This window comes from Equus quagga, chromosome 3 (assembly GCF_021613505.1).
Source record: "Equus quagga isolate Etosha38 chromosome 3, UCLA_HA_Equagga_1.0, whole genome shotgun sequence".
NCBI classification, from domain to species: Eukaryota; Metazoa; Chordata; class Mammalia; order Perissodactyla; family Equidae; genus Equus; species Equus quagga.
In genome coordinates, this window is record NC_060269.1 from 85025013 (window position 1) to 85041617 (window position 16605).

The following is a 16605-nucleotide window of genomic DNA, read 5'->3' on the forward strand; positions in this document are numbered from 1 at the left end:
ATAGCTGCAACTGGCATCTGAAGTGAGGACAGTCTTGTGGAAAGGAGCTTAAACCTGTGGAGTCTGACTCCAGGTAGTTAGTGTCAGAAGTGGAGGACACCAAGTTGGTGTCAGAGAGTCGGAGACAGTGTTGGAAAAGACACCATACATTTGGTGTTAGGCGGAAAAAAACCCCTCAGGCCCCTACCAAACTTTACAACGTTACTTCTCACTACACCTTTAATAAACTTCATGTTAAAATGATACTAGATTGTTACTAGAATGTGACCTGCATTCTTCGTATTCATTCCCCTCATCCCACTGCAAACACAACTAATTCCTTCAAGGTCAAGTTTATACTCTACATGTGATGAGAAGCCTTCCCAGATCCACATCAAAATTGATCTCTCTCTCTTTTACTTTTATTTTTTATAATGTATCTTTAACCATGGCACTTTCGCAATCTGCTTTGTGTTAGAACAGGCAAGGAATGCACAAAGAACAACAACAAAAAATTATGGTAGAGGGACACTCTAAAAAACACCTGACCAGTACTCCTCAAAACTCAAGGTCAAGGTTATCAAAAACAAGCCAATTCTGAGACACTATTACAGCCAAGAGGAGCCTAAGGGGACATGACAACTAAATGTAATGTGGTGTCCTGCATGGGATCCTGGAACAGAAAAAGGACATTAGGTTAAAACTAAGGAAATGTGAATCATAGAAAAACAAACAAAAACCTACTATGGTATGTTATATGGATAGAACATATGAAAAAGGAAAACATGCTATTCTTGAACAAACCAGAAACTTCTTACCAAGATTAATTTCACATACAAATCATTAGAAGTATGGCCCATAAAACCACTATTGGGCTACACTTTGATAGCTCTACAATTTATTTTATATATTTAAATGAAATAAAACAGAATGTCTTTAAAAAACATTCAGGAGTTAAAAGGACTACCCTACCTTTTCTCCTTAATTAGTAAGATGTGTGTGTAAGTGAGCAATTAACAGTATTATGAAATAAGACTCCTGAAGGTAGATTATTTTTTTAATATCTAACTTTTGCAGATTCATAGTAATATATAATTATGCTTTTATAAATATAAATCTACCAAACGTAAAATTTTTAGGTACACCATCTTCTAGTTCTATTTTCAAAAGGAAGGCAGGATGTACACAAAAACTTTATCGTATTTCATAGAATCTAAAAGACACTATTATTTTAGATACCATTAAGACAAAAATGCTGTCAACTATACTGTAAAATGCTATCGATTGCAAGAAGTATCCTGATTTCACAGGTATTAAAATGTGTATCTTTAGAATCAATGAAAAACAGTTGTTTTTCCTGGTAGGAACATTTTTATTATATATTGTGCCGATCTAAGCGAGTCTAATTTACAGTACTGAATATTTTTACAGTGCTGGAAAAAAACCCCGCATTCTCTAGTTTTTATAGAAAAGTAATTTAAGTATTTTATGTGCAACAGGTGACACATTTTACTGAGGGGACACAAACTCCCCCAAATGTTAAAGGAAATCGGCAAATGGCCCCAAAAAGTTCATTAACAGAGAATGAAAATGCTATCCCTATGTATCGTCCCACAATAATTTTTAAAAATACAACCATACTTGTAAGGCAGCTTTGTGTTGTAATTATTATATTAAAATAGCTTAAAGTATGTTAGTTTGGATTAGATCACACAGATTATCAAAACTCCTACTGAATTCAAATTTTAAATTAATTTTTTAAAGCCAAAAAGGGAATAAAAAAAAATCTGGGTTCTCTGTCTTCTTAAATTGACACAGCAAATTTATGTGCATAAACTCAGACGTTTCTCATTTACAAAAAAAAAAAAAAAATTCTTTAAAACTTTATTGTTTTATGACATTAAAAAAATTAATTGCTTCAGTAGATGAGAAAAACTGTTTGCCTTAGGTTTACTTTGTCTTTTTTTAGGCTCAAAGGTAATTGTGTTTTCTTTGTAAATAAGTTCCAGGAGATCAACATATTCTGAAATGTAGGAAAGAATTAGCTACCATTTTTGTTGTTCTTAGAAGAAATTAGATGTGATTTGGTTACAAGGTCAGCTGTTAAGACTTCCCTTGAGAACAAAGTACTTTTTGCAGAGGTTACTTCATAGGTTAACAAGGCTGAATCTTACAATTTTTCTCTTCTAACTTAAAAAAAGTTGAATGTTCTAAAATCTCACTGATTTCTTTAATATCTGTAACTCTAATATACCATGTCCCTAGAGTAATTAGTTACAGCGGTAACAGCTGCTAATCTCATTAGAATCACTATGAAAATAAACATCCTCAGGGGTCTATGTTCAAAGTTCTAGGGATATTCATAAATCACCCCTAAAGTCCCATAAAGGGACTACACTAAGTATGTTCACATCCATCTTTAGGTTGGCCACAAGTGTTGAAGACAGTATCCCTTATACATTGCATTATGCATTTATAGCACCTTTAGTTTCTGGATTCCTAAATTATACTAAACAATATGTTCTTGACATGGGCCTGTGAGCCAGGCAGGCTTGGGGCTGGGGGCGACCTGGACGAGGAGGAAGAGTGAGGGGCGGGAAACAAGGATGGGCTCCCTCACCCCTGAAGTTAGCCAGCCAGGTGACCTGTGGAGACATGGCTGGAGCACCCTCCAGCCCAATCTTTTGATCAGAAGGGAATTAAAAAGATGACCTCATGATGACTGAGCCTGTCAGTATGGAGCATCATCCAAGGATTTTCTGAGCTTGATGGACATACAATGATACTCAGCCACCTGGGGAATAACGCTGGTGGAAGCATTCTCGGGAATTACACACACCCAGCACATTTCTGGATGCTAAAAATGGTTTTAAGGAGGGCTTTGGCTGAGCGCCTCATGGATTCCTGCAGCCCGGATGCCCGTGGGAGAAGAAAGGACTGCAGCTTCCTGCGAGGGTTGAGACCTCTGTCCTTGTCTCAGACAGCAATGCTTTGGTTGGGTCTCTGCCAGCTCCCTGTGGGGGCTCCCTCTGAAACGGGTGAAGTATTATACTTCACAAAGATGTTGATTTGTGAAACACCCAGTATTGTGCCTGGCACAGAGCAGACATTCAGCACATGAACTGGGAGCACTCCTTGTCTTCCAGGAGAGACAGATTTTCAATAGGGGACTCCCCACCTGTGTCGAAGAGGCAGGCTGTGCAGGGCTCCAGGATGAAGTGGAATCGGGGTCGCAGTCCAGACCTCAGAAGCTCATTGTCTGGAGGGAGCCCCATGCCCTTAGGCACTAAGTCACCTTGCCATGAGCTGAGAAGCAACTTCCACTCCCTTCTTGGCCCCTGGTGACTGTGTGACCTTGATCAGATCATCTCCCTTTTCTGGGTCATTGGAAGGGAAATCATTCTCTTCTAAGCTGGGACACTTGAGAGTGAAAGGAGCACTGTAACACTTACTCTAATAACATTAACATTAACCACAACCAATGTAAACCAGGATGTTGCTGGGCAAACCAGGCCCAGTGACTCCTGGACTCATCAGTTAGATGGTGGGCAGTCCTGCTGGTGCTGATGCTGCTACTACTGGTACGGCTGGTGCTGGTGTTGCTGCAGCTGCCTCTTCACGTCTGGGTCCAAGTCTGCTCCTCCAGTTTCCCCCGTGCATTTGCACAAGCTGTTTGCATTTCTGTTTATAGTGTACAAGCTCATCATTTCCCAAGTGTGCCTTCAGCTGCTTAGAAGAACCCATTAGTCTTTGAGTCCTGTTATCCCAGACTGCAGCTAGAGCAGGCCCCACCTGTTTATATTCTTACTGATGGGCCCCTGTGGTGACTGACAGCATATGCTGTAGTTCTGGGAGCTTGGGGGACTCTGTGCTGCCCTCCCAGCTATGCAGAAACCCCAGCCAGCATTTACAGTCACGAGGCAGTGCCCTGGACCTCAAAAGGGATGCCCGGGCCCCGTGGAGGTGTGCAGAGTCACTATGAGAGAAGGGCTGTGACACATTCTCCAGGATAAGCCTAGAGACCAGGGGTTCTCAAGGAACAGCAGTAGGATTGATTAGTAGCTGGTGTTTATGAACAATGCCCATTTAACCTGTCACTCTTGTACATATGAAGAAACCGAGGCTCAGAGGTCCAGAAAGCTGCCAAGCTTATCTAGGCAGAAAGCAGAAAAGCTGGTGTTTGCAATCCAGTCTGTTAGCCTTCAGCAACCCTACTTCTGCTTGGCCAGTGTTTCTCAAAGTGTGCCAATGTAGTATGCAAGACGACTTTAGGTTATAGATGCTCGAGTTAAAAAAAATTGTTTTATATTTACTTTAACTTGAATTAGATAAAGACCACAATTGCCACACAAGACGTGATTTTGCAGATATGATTGCTTAGGATGTAGATAAAGTATATATTTAAGATAAGAAAAGGTCACCTTTGTGAAAATACTAAAGACATGGCCCTCCCGGAGAGGGCGAAGTTTGGCGTGCAGGGCCCACCTTTGATTTGTAGGACCTTGGCTGCCCATCCCTAGCCACATCACTGGAGGCAGAGTGTCTCTGAGTAGCTGTGTCCTGCTTCATGTAGGCTGTGCCATTTAGTCCACCATGATCCTCCCTAAATCTGGGATATTCATGAGGAAGTGACCACACGGCTTAGTCTGAAGGTAGATTGAAAAGAGAGCCATTATAATCCTCTAATTCGGCTTGAACTGACTGTGGCTACTGATCTGGGTCCTGCCAGTTCCACTGCATTTATTGAGCAGTCCAAGTTTTTCAATCAACCCCTGTATTACTGAGACTGAATTAGGAAATAAACATTCCCACTATGCAATTAAAAAATAAACGACACTCTTAGTTGCCAAATACTTTCCACTTGGTCTGAGTTGTTAGTCTTTCAAGTCCTCTTTTAAAATATGACTTTTACAAATGACAATCAATAGATTCGTGGACATTTCCTTCAAGGTGCAAAGTCAAATGAGAGCACGTCATTTCTGTACTTCTCAAACTAAGATACATACGAGGAGCATGTGGTTAACCAGGATAACATGATGCACCTTCCTAGAGGATCTAATTAATATACTACAATACCTGAGAGGGGGAAAAGGTTTTTGTATTACATTGAATTATGGAATTAGAATGCACAGGTTAAATTACCATTTATGATAAAACGCAGAATTAAACCATTTCAACGTCATGACCGGAGGAAGTTTGAGTTTTGTTAGCAAAAAGTTCTGTGACAAATGCAAAGCAGTATTACCATTATCAAGTTTCAGAATCCCTTAGTCTCCCGGAAGCCAAACCTCAGGACTCATCCACGCAGTCTCACTTCCTCACGCCTATCTGGTAGGTGAAATTAACTGTGTAGATTAAGGAAGGTATGTTAATAATAATGTATGAATTTGTCCCCAAAAACGTGCATGCTTAGAGGTTTCCTAAAAATGCCTTTCTCAAACCCAAAGCCTTGGCTCCCAAGGCAGAATTCTCAGCTTTAAGGACAGCCTCATGAAGGGGCGTCAGAGACAGGCTCTCAGATCTCCTATCAAATCACCGTGAAGCTTCCTATACATGGCTGGGCCTAGTTACTGTAACCAGGGTCCCTGCGACATTTCTTTTGCTCTCATTTTCACTGATCCTATGTTACTTTAGTATGATAAAATATTCCAAGCGTTCTGCTTACTGCTCTCTTATCTACTTGAAAGGTATTTTATTACTTCAGCAAATTATTGCCAATATTAGTAACACAAGTTCTCTTCTATGAACCAACTCCACATCTATTGATTTTATTAACAGGCCTGGAGCAAAGAATTTACAATTCAATTCCCATTTCCTTTTATAATTCAACCTAAGATGACATAAACATGCCTGCATTCTTCTCTGTGCCTAGCAGTACAGGGTCAGTAAGTGATTTACTTTTATTCCCCACAGCCCCAGTACATAGTTGTATATCCTAGTTGCAAGTTATTCTAGTTCTCCTGTGTGGGACGCTGCCACAGCATGGTTTGATGATCAGTGTGTAGGTCCATGCCCAGGATCCAAACCAGCAAACCCAGAGCTGCTGAAGTAGAGCTCGCAAACTTAACCATGGGGCCAGGCCCAGTAAGTGATTTCTAAGTTGGAGCAACCTTTCAGTTTTCATTGAAATAAATTATTATTGCATTTCAGCTGAAACTAGTTACATGTATCTCTTATCTCACTTCCCTTTAAAGGGTTTTCCCAGTGCAGCCACACCAGGGGTGAGTCACACACTAGATCTGTTGAGCATCTTCTGAAACTCAATTTCTACAACTCAGTAACAGTGGCTAACACCCAAAGACGACTTATTCAGAGCCAGGCCCTGTTCTAAGTCCATATTATTTAAAATACAGATACTAACTCATTTAGTCCTCATAAAAACTCTCTGAGGCAGGTATTACTTCTGTTTTACAGATGAGTTAAGTAACTTGCCTGTGGTCACACAACAACCCATACTCCTCTATTGGTACTTCCTCAGGTTCTGTCTAATGTCAGTCCACTGTTTATATGATGGTCCACAAGTTATATGCTTGTTTATATTCTCAGTATTAGTTCTCACAGAAAAATATGCTACATGAAAGCAAATGACATCCTCATATCAAATAGCTTATGAAAGAGAAACACTTCTGACGTATCTAAACAATACTAAATGATCAAAATGACAGATAATAAAAATTTTACCCTTATCTCTTCTTATCGCAATCGTTTGGGAACTGAAATCTGTTTTTCTGGAACAGGGATGGCATTCTTTCCATGACGATGAAGGAATTCTCCTTGTTGTCAAATGGAATAAAACAAGTGCAAACCCTTTCCTGAGGATATTTTAACCTTATATTTTCTTCCTTCTTTACACTCAGAGATGGCCAATCTGAATTGCTGACTGCCCAAATACCATTGGTATGGCAGGCCAATTTAAGGCTTTAGACCATTTTCCTTCAGTTCTCTCCTTTCACAGTAAAATACTTCAAGCATAATCTTTGCTGAGTTCTAAACATTCCAGCAGATGGATAAATCGTGGAAATGGAAACTTAACCCCAACCAATTTCAATTTGGAAACTGAAGTTCAGAGAAAGTCATAAAAATTCAATTTAAGTAAAATTTATTGATTGCCTATAGTGCACATGGTCCTCTATTAAACACAATGAAATTCAGGCACAAAACAGACACAAGATCCCGGCCTCAGGTACCTTATGATGTAAGTAGTATAATACAGAGTACAAACAGTAGACAGACAAGTTATATGTCAATGCTCATTTACTAGAGTTGACATTAAAGAGCAGTAATTCCAGTAATCCAAAATGGCATCTAATCCTAAAATCATTTATAAAATGTATTTGGCGTTGAAATCCACAGCACTTCAAATAACATAATTAAGTTCCACTGCAGATAAAGTCATAAAGATGCAAATACACTGAGACCCTTAGGAGCATTAATGACTTTTGTTATTCTGGATCTTCTGTTTTCTTCTTATTATCGTTCTAAGCCTCCGCAATACCAGTTTATCAGACAGAAGCATGTCATCTTGTTGTTCTAGATAATCCAGCAAATTTTCAGTCCATTCAAGTGCAACTTTATGGCTAATATGCTTCTCTGGATTCAGTTCTGTTTTTCTGGTCTTAGTGGAAAGTTTTTGTTCAGCAGGCTTGGCCTGGTCCTCTGCACCTTCACTGTCAGTCAGCACCTGACAGCTTGAGTCATTACTCGGAGATTCAAACCACTGATCAATATTCTCAATGTCAGCGTGTTCACAGTCTTCTGTATTCTGCAAAACCGTTGCTAAGTTAGCTGCTAAAATGGCTCCTTCATCAATGTTCATGCCTGAATTCTCTTCATTGCCAGGGAAAAGTTTTCTCCATGCTTTTGTTATAGTACTTGATTTTACCATGTTCCAAGCTCTTGATACTTCATAAATGGCATCCAACACTGTTAAGTTCTTCCAAAACATTTTTGGGTCAATTCCTTCATCCATGTATTTCTGGAGAAGTCCTGCTCGGTAGTATCTTTTTACTGTCGCTAGAACTCCCTGGCTCATAGGTTGAATAAGACTTGTGACATTTGGTGGCAAGTATTTCACAATTATTCTGCCATCATCTGAACTCAACAATTCTTCATGTGGATGTGCTGGGGGAAAATCCAAAAGAAGCACTGCTTTTTCTAGAAGCCCCTTGGATTTCAAATGCTTCTGTACCTGTGGCACAAAGTATTTCTCAAACCACTGTCTGAAAACAGAATGTTCTATCCATGCACTTTTTTGACTGAAATAAGTTACAGGAAGGTTTGAAAGGTCAGCTCCTTTGAATGCACGGGGTTTTTTTGCTTTTCCCACAACACAAAGATTAAGTTTGTGTAAGCCTGTGGCATTTGCACAGCACATAATAATGATTCTCTCTCTGCTTGACCTATAACCAGAAGTAGTCTGCTCAGTTTCAAGGGCTAAGGTCCTAGATGGTAGACATTTCCAGAACAATCCAGTTTGATCAGCACCATAAATTTGCTCTGGTTGTAGATTCTCTCTCTCAACAAATTCCTGAAAGTTACCACAAAATTCACTGGCAGCCGTTTCATCTCCTTTTAATTTTGTTCCTTTACCAGCCGCCTTTGGAATACCGTGGCGCTGCTTAAATCGAGTTAGCCAGCCAGAGGATGCATTAAAATCACCTTCCATCCCCAATGCATCAAAAAAGAACTTGGCTTGTTTTGCACAAATTGTTCCAGACACTGGAATCCCATCTGTTTTCTGTTGGTTAAACCACTCTATCATAACTCTATCCAGTTCTTCATATGTCGATGACTTCATGGATTTACGTTTGGATACCTCACTAGTAGGATCTGAACTGTTTGCATAGTTTATTATCCTTTCTTTGTTCTTTTTAATGTCACGAACTGTGGATTCCCCAATTCCATACACCACAGAAAGTTTTTTGAACGATATGCCTTCCTCAAGTTTCTTAATAATCTCAAGCTTGTCCTTAATTGTCAACACTACACGCTTACGTTTCCCCAACATTTTAACTTTCTCGTATTTTAGGCGATTACCAGAACAATATATTTAACTTGGATTTGAACACAATGAGACTAGAAAACGGGCTTTTAAGATCCTTCCCCTGTAGCCCTAGGACCTAGATGGACAGTATGCTGGCCAATTTCCAGGCAAGGCCTATGTGACTCTCTTCACCTTGCTATCTTAAAACTTACAAAGTTCCTACAGCAAAGACTAGCTTCACTTAACCCTATCTTCTCTCTTTCATCCTCCTCACTTAGTTTAAGGTCTTTTCATGAACTGCAATCTCAATGGAGATTGCAACCAATAGTGAACCCGCAAAGTCTCTAAAACCGTCCTACTGCATACTCGATTCTTCTTGCCAACATTAGGCTGAGCTTCTTTGCTAAAGGAAGGAGGACGCAGGTGGAAGTATTTGGGGAAATGTGCTAGGGAATAAATAGTTTAAGTCAAGAGAGGACGTGCAGATTTAACACACAGGAAATACAAGGGGAAAACTCACCCCCTGACTGTTGTCTTTGTCAGGCAGTGCATGGTGTGGAATGCTGGCTCTTCTAGGCAAGGGCTGCTATGGGTTACAAAGTGAGTGGTTATGGAAATCACAGGCAAGGGAAGACGAGCTGGACAGAAGTGAGCGATGCCAATAATGTGAAAGGGGACAGGCAGGAAACTTTGTACTCTAACACACACTAACTGATACCTAATGTATTTGCCAGCTGGAAAGGAAAAAGGTGGACAAGAGGTGGTGTCACATGATTAAAGAAAGCATTAAAAAACTTCATTGGTAGAAATCAGGACTCATGGTAGAAGGTATGGGGTGGAAGGCTCAGTGAAGATGTTACAATAATCCTGGTGAAAGATGATCCTCGATGGGCCAACAGAAGTAGTTCCTGTGGGGGTTGTATAGGCACTCGGACCCTCCGCAACCTAAAGGAAAATACCAAAAACATTTTTTTTTCAATATCAGGGTCTGTGGCATTACCCACATCTATCCTGCAACTATGTTGAGAAAATTAACGCCTCCTATCAACGTGATGGCTAAATACGACAATAATGCTCTTAGGCATTATCTGGAGTCACAGAGCGCGGGACCTGAATTGCCTACCTCCTGAAATTAAGAGGTGAGAGAGAAGCCGTGGGGGCGAGGGCCTCTCCCCGGGGCGAGCTCCGGAGCGCGGGACGTCTCTGCTCACGCGGAGGGCGACCGGGGTGTCACCGCCGCAGCCAGCCCGCCCGCGAGCGGCCGCCGGGCGCAGGGCACGCCAGTCCGCGGGCCGGGGGCATTGCTCTCCGCCTGCCTGCGCGGCTGCCACACCGCCCTGCGAGCAAATGGAGTCACCGGAGGGACGCTGACACGAGCAGCGCGGCGGCGGCGAGGGGCGAGCGGCGCCGCCGGAGCCGGAAGGCGGGGGATTAGGGAGCACGCGCGCGCCCCCGCAGAAACGTTGTGTCGGCGAGGGGGCGGGGCCTGCGCGGGCGAGCGCGCGCGGCCCGGGGGCGGGGACTCCGGCGCGCGCGCGCGCGCGGGGGCGGGGCCGACCGCTGCCGCGTCCCCTCAGCGCCGCGTGGGTTCTGCTCCTGGTCGGGCGCCTCCAGCCTGCCGGCTGTTTCGCCGGCCAGCAGGGGGCGGTACAAGCTCACCCTGTCTTGGCCCTTCTCCCAGGGGCTCGGCTCTGCAAGCGAGGCTTCCTCCATCCTCAGGTGGAATAAAAATCGCACCCTCTGCGGGCTCGCGAGAAAGCGGCGCAGCCTCAGGTGCCCGGAGCGAGCTACGAATGGGGCTGGGCGAGCGCACGTGGAGCGTGTTTACAGATAGCTGCCCCAGCGCCCGCGCCTCCCAGCGCCGGTTCCCGGGAGCCCCGCGCCCACCTGCCGGGACAGGACCAGCCTGAGCAGGGATCATGAGCCACGGTAGGAACGAGCGGACTAGGCTGCTAGCCAAGGGCAGGCATGCTGGCTCCCCGAGGGGACGGCGTTCAGGAGAGGAGCTGAGGCTTACGCTCTGCAACACCCACTTGAGCAAGCCCTGGGTGGCTGGGGCGCAGCACGGGCCGTTCAAGCTGGGTATCGAGTCTCCCCGCCCGCCCTGTGGGGTGCTCGAGTATAAATAGCCACGGTCTCGGTAGAAGGGGACCCTGTGTAAAGCCGACTGCCCCTAGAAGACGCGTACGCCTGTGGGAGGCTCCCTCGTGAATTTCCTGCCGCCCCTTTACTCCTCCTGCTTCCCTCTAGTAAAAAGGTAATTGCAGTTTGAGAGAGACTCCCTGATTTGTTTCAGATGGAGGTACCATACGTTTCTGTTTTGGGATTCTAAATGGAGCGAATGCCGGCGCCTGTGTACTAACAACCGCTGCGTGAACCGTGCCTTCTCCCTCTTCCCGGACGCGGTTCCCCAAGGGCCATCGGAGCCTTCCCGGGAGAAGGGAGCGGTGCACCTTCATCCTGCAGCCCCTGTTTACCGAGGAAACGCGTTTAGCCTTTTCTTTCCTTCTTTTTAGTATAATACCTTGAAAAATGGAAGTTTGAGTTAAGTTTCTCTAACAGCTGAACGTAAATGTCTAACCTTATTGGTTAACACAAAGTAGCATAGTACTTCGTCATTTATTTGCAAGGCCATATTGTTGCTAGAATGTTTCAAAGGGGACTGACACCTGAGCGTTCATTCTCCAGAAAAGGTGTTGATTCTAAGCTTTCCAACTGTCTGACTGCCCCGTCCAAACTCCTCAGTTGCCTTCCTGAAGGTAGGTTCCCCCCGCCCCATATCAACCAGTTTTGATGGTCTTGGTTAGCTATTTTGGGTAAAGTACAACTTCATACTAGTTTTATATCACTTTTAAAAGTTTGCCTCCTTTCCCTGATTTTGTAAGGAAAACAGTTGTATCTGATATGTAATTCATTCCCCATCAGGGAAGAGAACATTTACTGACTGCCAACCAAAGGAGGCAGCCGGTAATCAGATGTTAGCAGCCAAGCTTCCCCCCTCGCCCTCCAGCCTACTGGGATCACTGAGTTCCATCACATTTAAATAAAATGAACCCTACCTCTTATCTCCCTCCCCCAATATCTCTGGGGTTTCATTTTTCTTCTGGGTACCACTTGCATCATTTCTCTATTTCTGCTGAATTCTCCAGGTTGCTGCTGTCTTCTCTCTTACAGCTGTTCCCTTTTCATCACCTTGTGTAAATTCAAATCTGGAACACAGCCCGGATTCCCTGATTTCCTCAAAATACCGCTTCACACAAGGCAGTTGTATTTAGCAGACGTTTGATAAGAGGTTACCCAAGACAGTTGTGTCTTTACACAAGCTGGTTTTATCTAACAGACTTTTTCCTTTGTGTTGGGGGGAGGGGTCACTAATTGTGGTAGATATACATTAGAGCACTGGGTGAAGGGGCGGTGGGGGGAACCTTGAAAGGGGATGTCCAGCATACTTGTTTTATTAAGAGCCTGGTTGGCCACGGGGAGCTTCCTATGGTCAGTTCTCTGGAGCACAGCCTTGCTCCCTCTTGCTATGCCATCCTCTCCCTTCTCTCCCCAGCATTTTTCTGTCTCAGGGCCCCCTCTCTCCTTCCCTCTCAGTTGCTTGTGGAATCTTAAGATTCTTTTTCTGTATTTTTATTATGCAGAGCAATTTTGTATTCTTTATCACTTTTCTAATGTCCTTTACCCTTCACTGTCTTTTATTCTCTAATCAAAAGACATTTCACTCCTTGGGAAATTCTGCCACCAGTATCTCTTTCATTCTACATAGATACAACCTCTCTTAATCCTTATAATAATACTCTGAGGTCGATGTTACCTCTATTTTATGTACACGAAAACAAAGGCTAAAACAATATATGAATCTTTCAAATGTAGGTGGCAGAATGGGGATTTGAGCCAGGTCTATCTGGCTTTAAAGCAACATGCTTGGCCTGCACCATCACAATCTAAGTATTTAACTCAAAGACATGAAAAGAAAAAGTGTATTGTGATTATTTTTGCATAATTAAAGTTGCCATTTATTAAAATGGAATTTTTGACTTAACCTACCAACAAGGCATTCTGGTCATGAGAGCACTTAAGTCTGCAACAGTGTTTACTAGACATGGCATCTAGTTCATGGGCATGTGAGTTTTCTGAAAACTACTCCAAATCACCTGAAAGTAGCTTATGTTTTTCATTGTTACAAGATCTAAATTACCTTTTCTGCGGAGATAATATCCATGCAAATACCTTATGTGGCCTGACTTTCAGTAGTATTCTTTATGCATAATAGTTTTGTAATAGAATAGGACATCGCTAGGTAAGTTCTTAATCTTGAACTGTTTTTTGGGGGGGATTCCGTTTACTTTATCGTTGATCCTCGTTTACTTGGAGATTTTTATGATGCATAAATTACTTACTCTTTCTTAAACTCTTCGGCTTAAAAGGAGGATGTGAAACTTTTGATATTATTCCATATGTATTAAACTAGTTTAATATCAAATAGTATTTGTTAATAATTGAAAAATATTTATTGCCGACAGAAAATCAATAATTTTTACAAAAACCATTTGCTGTCACCCACTTTAAGGGACGTAAAATATTCAGATAAAATACAAATTATTTTTCTTTTGAGATGCCCGTGTTTTAGGGCGGACAGGATATGAAACAGTTGTCATCAGTAAAATGAAAGCTTGTTCTTTGAAGTCTTTAGCTCTATAGTTACTTTACTTTGTATTTTAGACAAAAGCCCAAATTATTCATTTTTAATATAAAAAATTTTCTTTTAAATGGTGAGAGGTAGGAACACTTTTCCACTTGAATTTCTAGACACAAGTGAAAGGTCAGATTACTCATTGGAAAATCCCATATCTTTTTTTAAAAGTTGATAACTTGATTTTGAAGATAGTGATTTCTTAAACTCTTGAGTTATATAGATGCCCATTAGGGGACTGTTAAACTTAATTTTATGTTTCCTTTGTTGGCTGGTGGTAGGTTTTCAACTGATTGGCAGCATAGGCAAAAATACGAGAATGAGTTCCTAGGAGGGTAGAAACGATTTAATAGGGTCAAAAAAAATGAAAATTCCTGGTGGAAATGGTTAAGGAACAATTAGACTTGCCTCAAGAAAAACGTGTGGATATAAATCAAAGAAAGCAGTGAATTGCTGATTGGTGTCAGCCATGTGGGTGGGAAACGTTAGTGAAATTGATAGACGTCCCACTGTACCTTTCCAAACCTGCCCAGTTTCCACCTCTTTAAAGGGCCCTCAGTTCTGTCCGGTTGATCGGATCAGGTTTCCTGAGAGCACTGTGCACCCGAGCACGCACTCTCGCTGTCCCCACACGTGCGGCTTCATGCTTTTAGCTTCTTCGTGCTTCTCCTTTAGCCTGGAGGTCCTCTCCTTCCTCTGTTACTCTGTACATCCTTCAAGTTCTAGTTTGTCCCCAAAGCTGCATTTCTCAAGGTTGCTTCTCAGACTTTATGAGTTAGAATCACCTGGGGTCCAACACAGGTTCTGGGGCTCACTCCATGGGTGAGGCCCAGGAATCTCTATTTTCATTGAGCATTGCAAGTGATTCTAATATGCTAAAGCTTGAAAACCATATGTTCAAAATGGTTGTCAATATTCTGAGATTCCTCTCTTATAACATTTTTTTGGGAGGGAGTTTTTCTTCCTCCTCCTCCCTCTCCCCCACTTCTTGAATTATATACAATCTTTGATGGAAAATATGAAATACAGAAAAGCAAAAAAGGAAAATAATAATACCAACATTCAGAGTTAACTGCTGTTAACGTTTTGGTGTGTATCTATTTTCTCTCTTGTATCAATGCAATTAATTACATATAGGTTGTGTGTATATACGTATGCACATACTTTTAAAAATGAGAACCTGAAGTCATACGTAAGATAAGCGCCCTTATTAACATATTATAAATATTTTATGATATTGTTGATTCTCATCAGCCAGATACCACCAGGAACACACCTGTAGCCAAAATTGGGCTTACAACGAACAGTGGCAAAGGAGACCCATAACTTGCAAACCATGGAGTGGTGCAATAAGAGGGAGCCAGGGGGAGCTTGTTATAGGATTTGGGTAAGGTGAGTTTAGGGAGGTTTAAAGAAAGTAGGGGGTCTAGGTGGGATTTATTCCAGGCATGCAAGACTGGTTCAACGTTTGGAAATCAATTAATGTAATCCATCACATCAACAGGCTAAAGAAGAAAAATCACAGAATCATGTCAATAGATGCAGAAAAAGCATTTGACAGAATCTAACACCCATTCATCGTAAAAACTCTCAGCAAGCTAGGAATAGAGGGGAACTTCCTCAACTTGATAAAGAGCATCTACAAAAAACCTACAGGTAACATACTTAATGATGAGAAACTGCATGCTTTCCGCCTAAGATCAGAAATAAGGCAAGGATGTCACCTTGCACCATTCCTGTTAAATATATTGTAAGAGAAAAAGCCACTAACCTAGTATTTTGTATGCAGTGAAATTATTCTTCAAAAATGGAGAAATAAACTCTCTTAGACCCAATAAAGAAAGTAGGGGGTCTGTTCTGGACTGGGTGCCGTCAGAAAGCAGGGGCAATTCAGCTATGGGGCATGTTAATTTTTATCTAGGAGCTAGAGGAACAGAGAGGCTAGAGTCACCACTGGAAAAGAAACAATAGTCACTCCTGCGAGCCAGGAGAGGGGATGTTTGGTCATTTTTGTGGTTGTACAGCAGTCGCCCTCCCGCCTTGTTAAATTTCTCTTCAGGCAGGATTATAGAGTGATCTTGTTTGTCTTGTTTCACCCCAGTCACAGAGAGTCCGCCTCTATTGTCTGTGAACTTATTTGCGTTCATCAGGGTAATACCATCCCTACCTTGTTCGTAGCTTTCAGTACATTCTCAGAGGACCCATGATCCAGGAGTTTAATAATAATCACTCATAGATGAGCTCATTCAGCCTTGAAGCATCCCTAATTCATCTGGGTAGATATGATGCAATCCTACCTCAGTGAGAGGCTCTCGTGCTTGAGGAAGCCAGTTATTAACACCTGGCTTCAATGCTGCTAGATTCAAAGACCTCAGGATGGTATTTCTCAAATTCAGCTTTGGTCAGTTTTAGAGCGGTTCATCATCCAAAAAGAAATCGCGTAGCATCAGCAGTCATTCCCATTCCCCCCAGCCCTGTCTCCTGTTCCCCAGGCCTTGGCATTCACTTGTCTCTGTGGATTTGCCTATTCTAGACATGTCATATAAATGGAATCACGCAATATGTGTCCTTTGTGGCTGGCTTCTTTCACTTAATGTTTGCAGGGTTCATCATGTTGTAGCCTGTATCAGTACATCATTTTATTGCTGAGTAATATTCCATTACATGGATATACACATTTTATCCATTCATCAGTTGATGGCCATTTAGGTTGTTTCCACTTTGGTTGTTATGAATAATGCTCTGAACATCCACCTGCAAGTTTTTGTCTGGACGTATGTTTTCATTTCTCTTAGCTGTATGAGTCAGGATTGCTGGGTCATGTGATAAGTCTGTGTTTAACCTTTTGAGAGGCTATTTTCTAAAGCAGTTTACATTTTTACAGTGTATGAGGACTCGGTCTTAGTCCGTTTTGACTGCTATAACAAAATACCACAGGCTAGGTAGC

At 42.3% G+C, this 16605-nt stretch overlaps 2 protein-coding genes across 2 annotated transcripts in view; one reads left to right on the plus strand and one right to left on the minus strand.

Moving 5' to 3' along the window:
* Positions 1-7061: 7061 nt before the first annotated feature.
* Positions 7062-10406, minus strand: TIGD2 (tigger transposable element derived 2). Its single transcript, XM_046655627.1, has 2 exons — positions 10086-10406; positions 7062-9907 (listed from the first exon to the last, which is right to left on the minus strand). The coding sequence occupies exon 2, from the start codon at positions 8984-8986 to the stop codon at positions 7409-7411; it is 1578 nt and encodes a 525-aa protein (XP_046511583.1). The 5' UTR covers positions 8987-9907; positions 10086-10406; the 3' UTR covers positions 7062-7408.
* A 316-nt stretch (positions 10407-10722) lies between these two features.
* The window catches only part of FAM13A (family with sequence similarity 13 member A), a 311577-nt gene continuing 305694 nt past the window's right edge, over positions 10723-16605 (plus strand). The window contains exon 1 of the mRNA XM_046656086.1: positions 10723-10891. The gene's annotated coding sequence lies outside the window, so the exon portion shown is untranslated. The remainder of the gene's footprint in view (positions 10892-16605) is intronic.

Excerpts from the sequence above, each read along its gene's own strand:
- TIGD2 (XM_046655627.1), bottom strand. The coding sequence starts at position 8,986 with ATGTTGGGGAAACGTAAGCGTGTAGTGTTGACAATTAAGGACAAGCTT.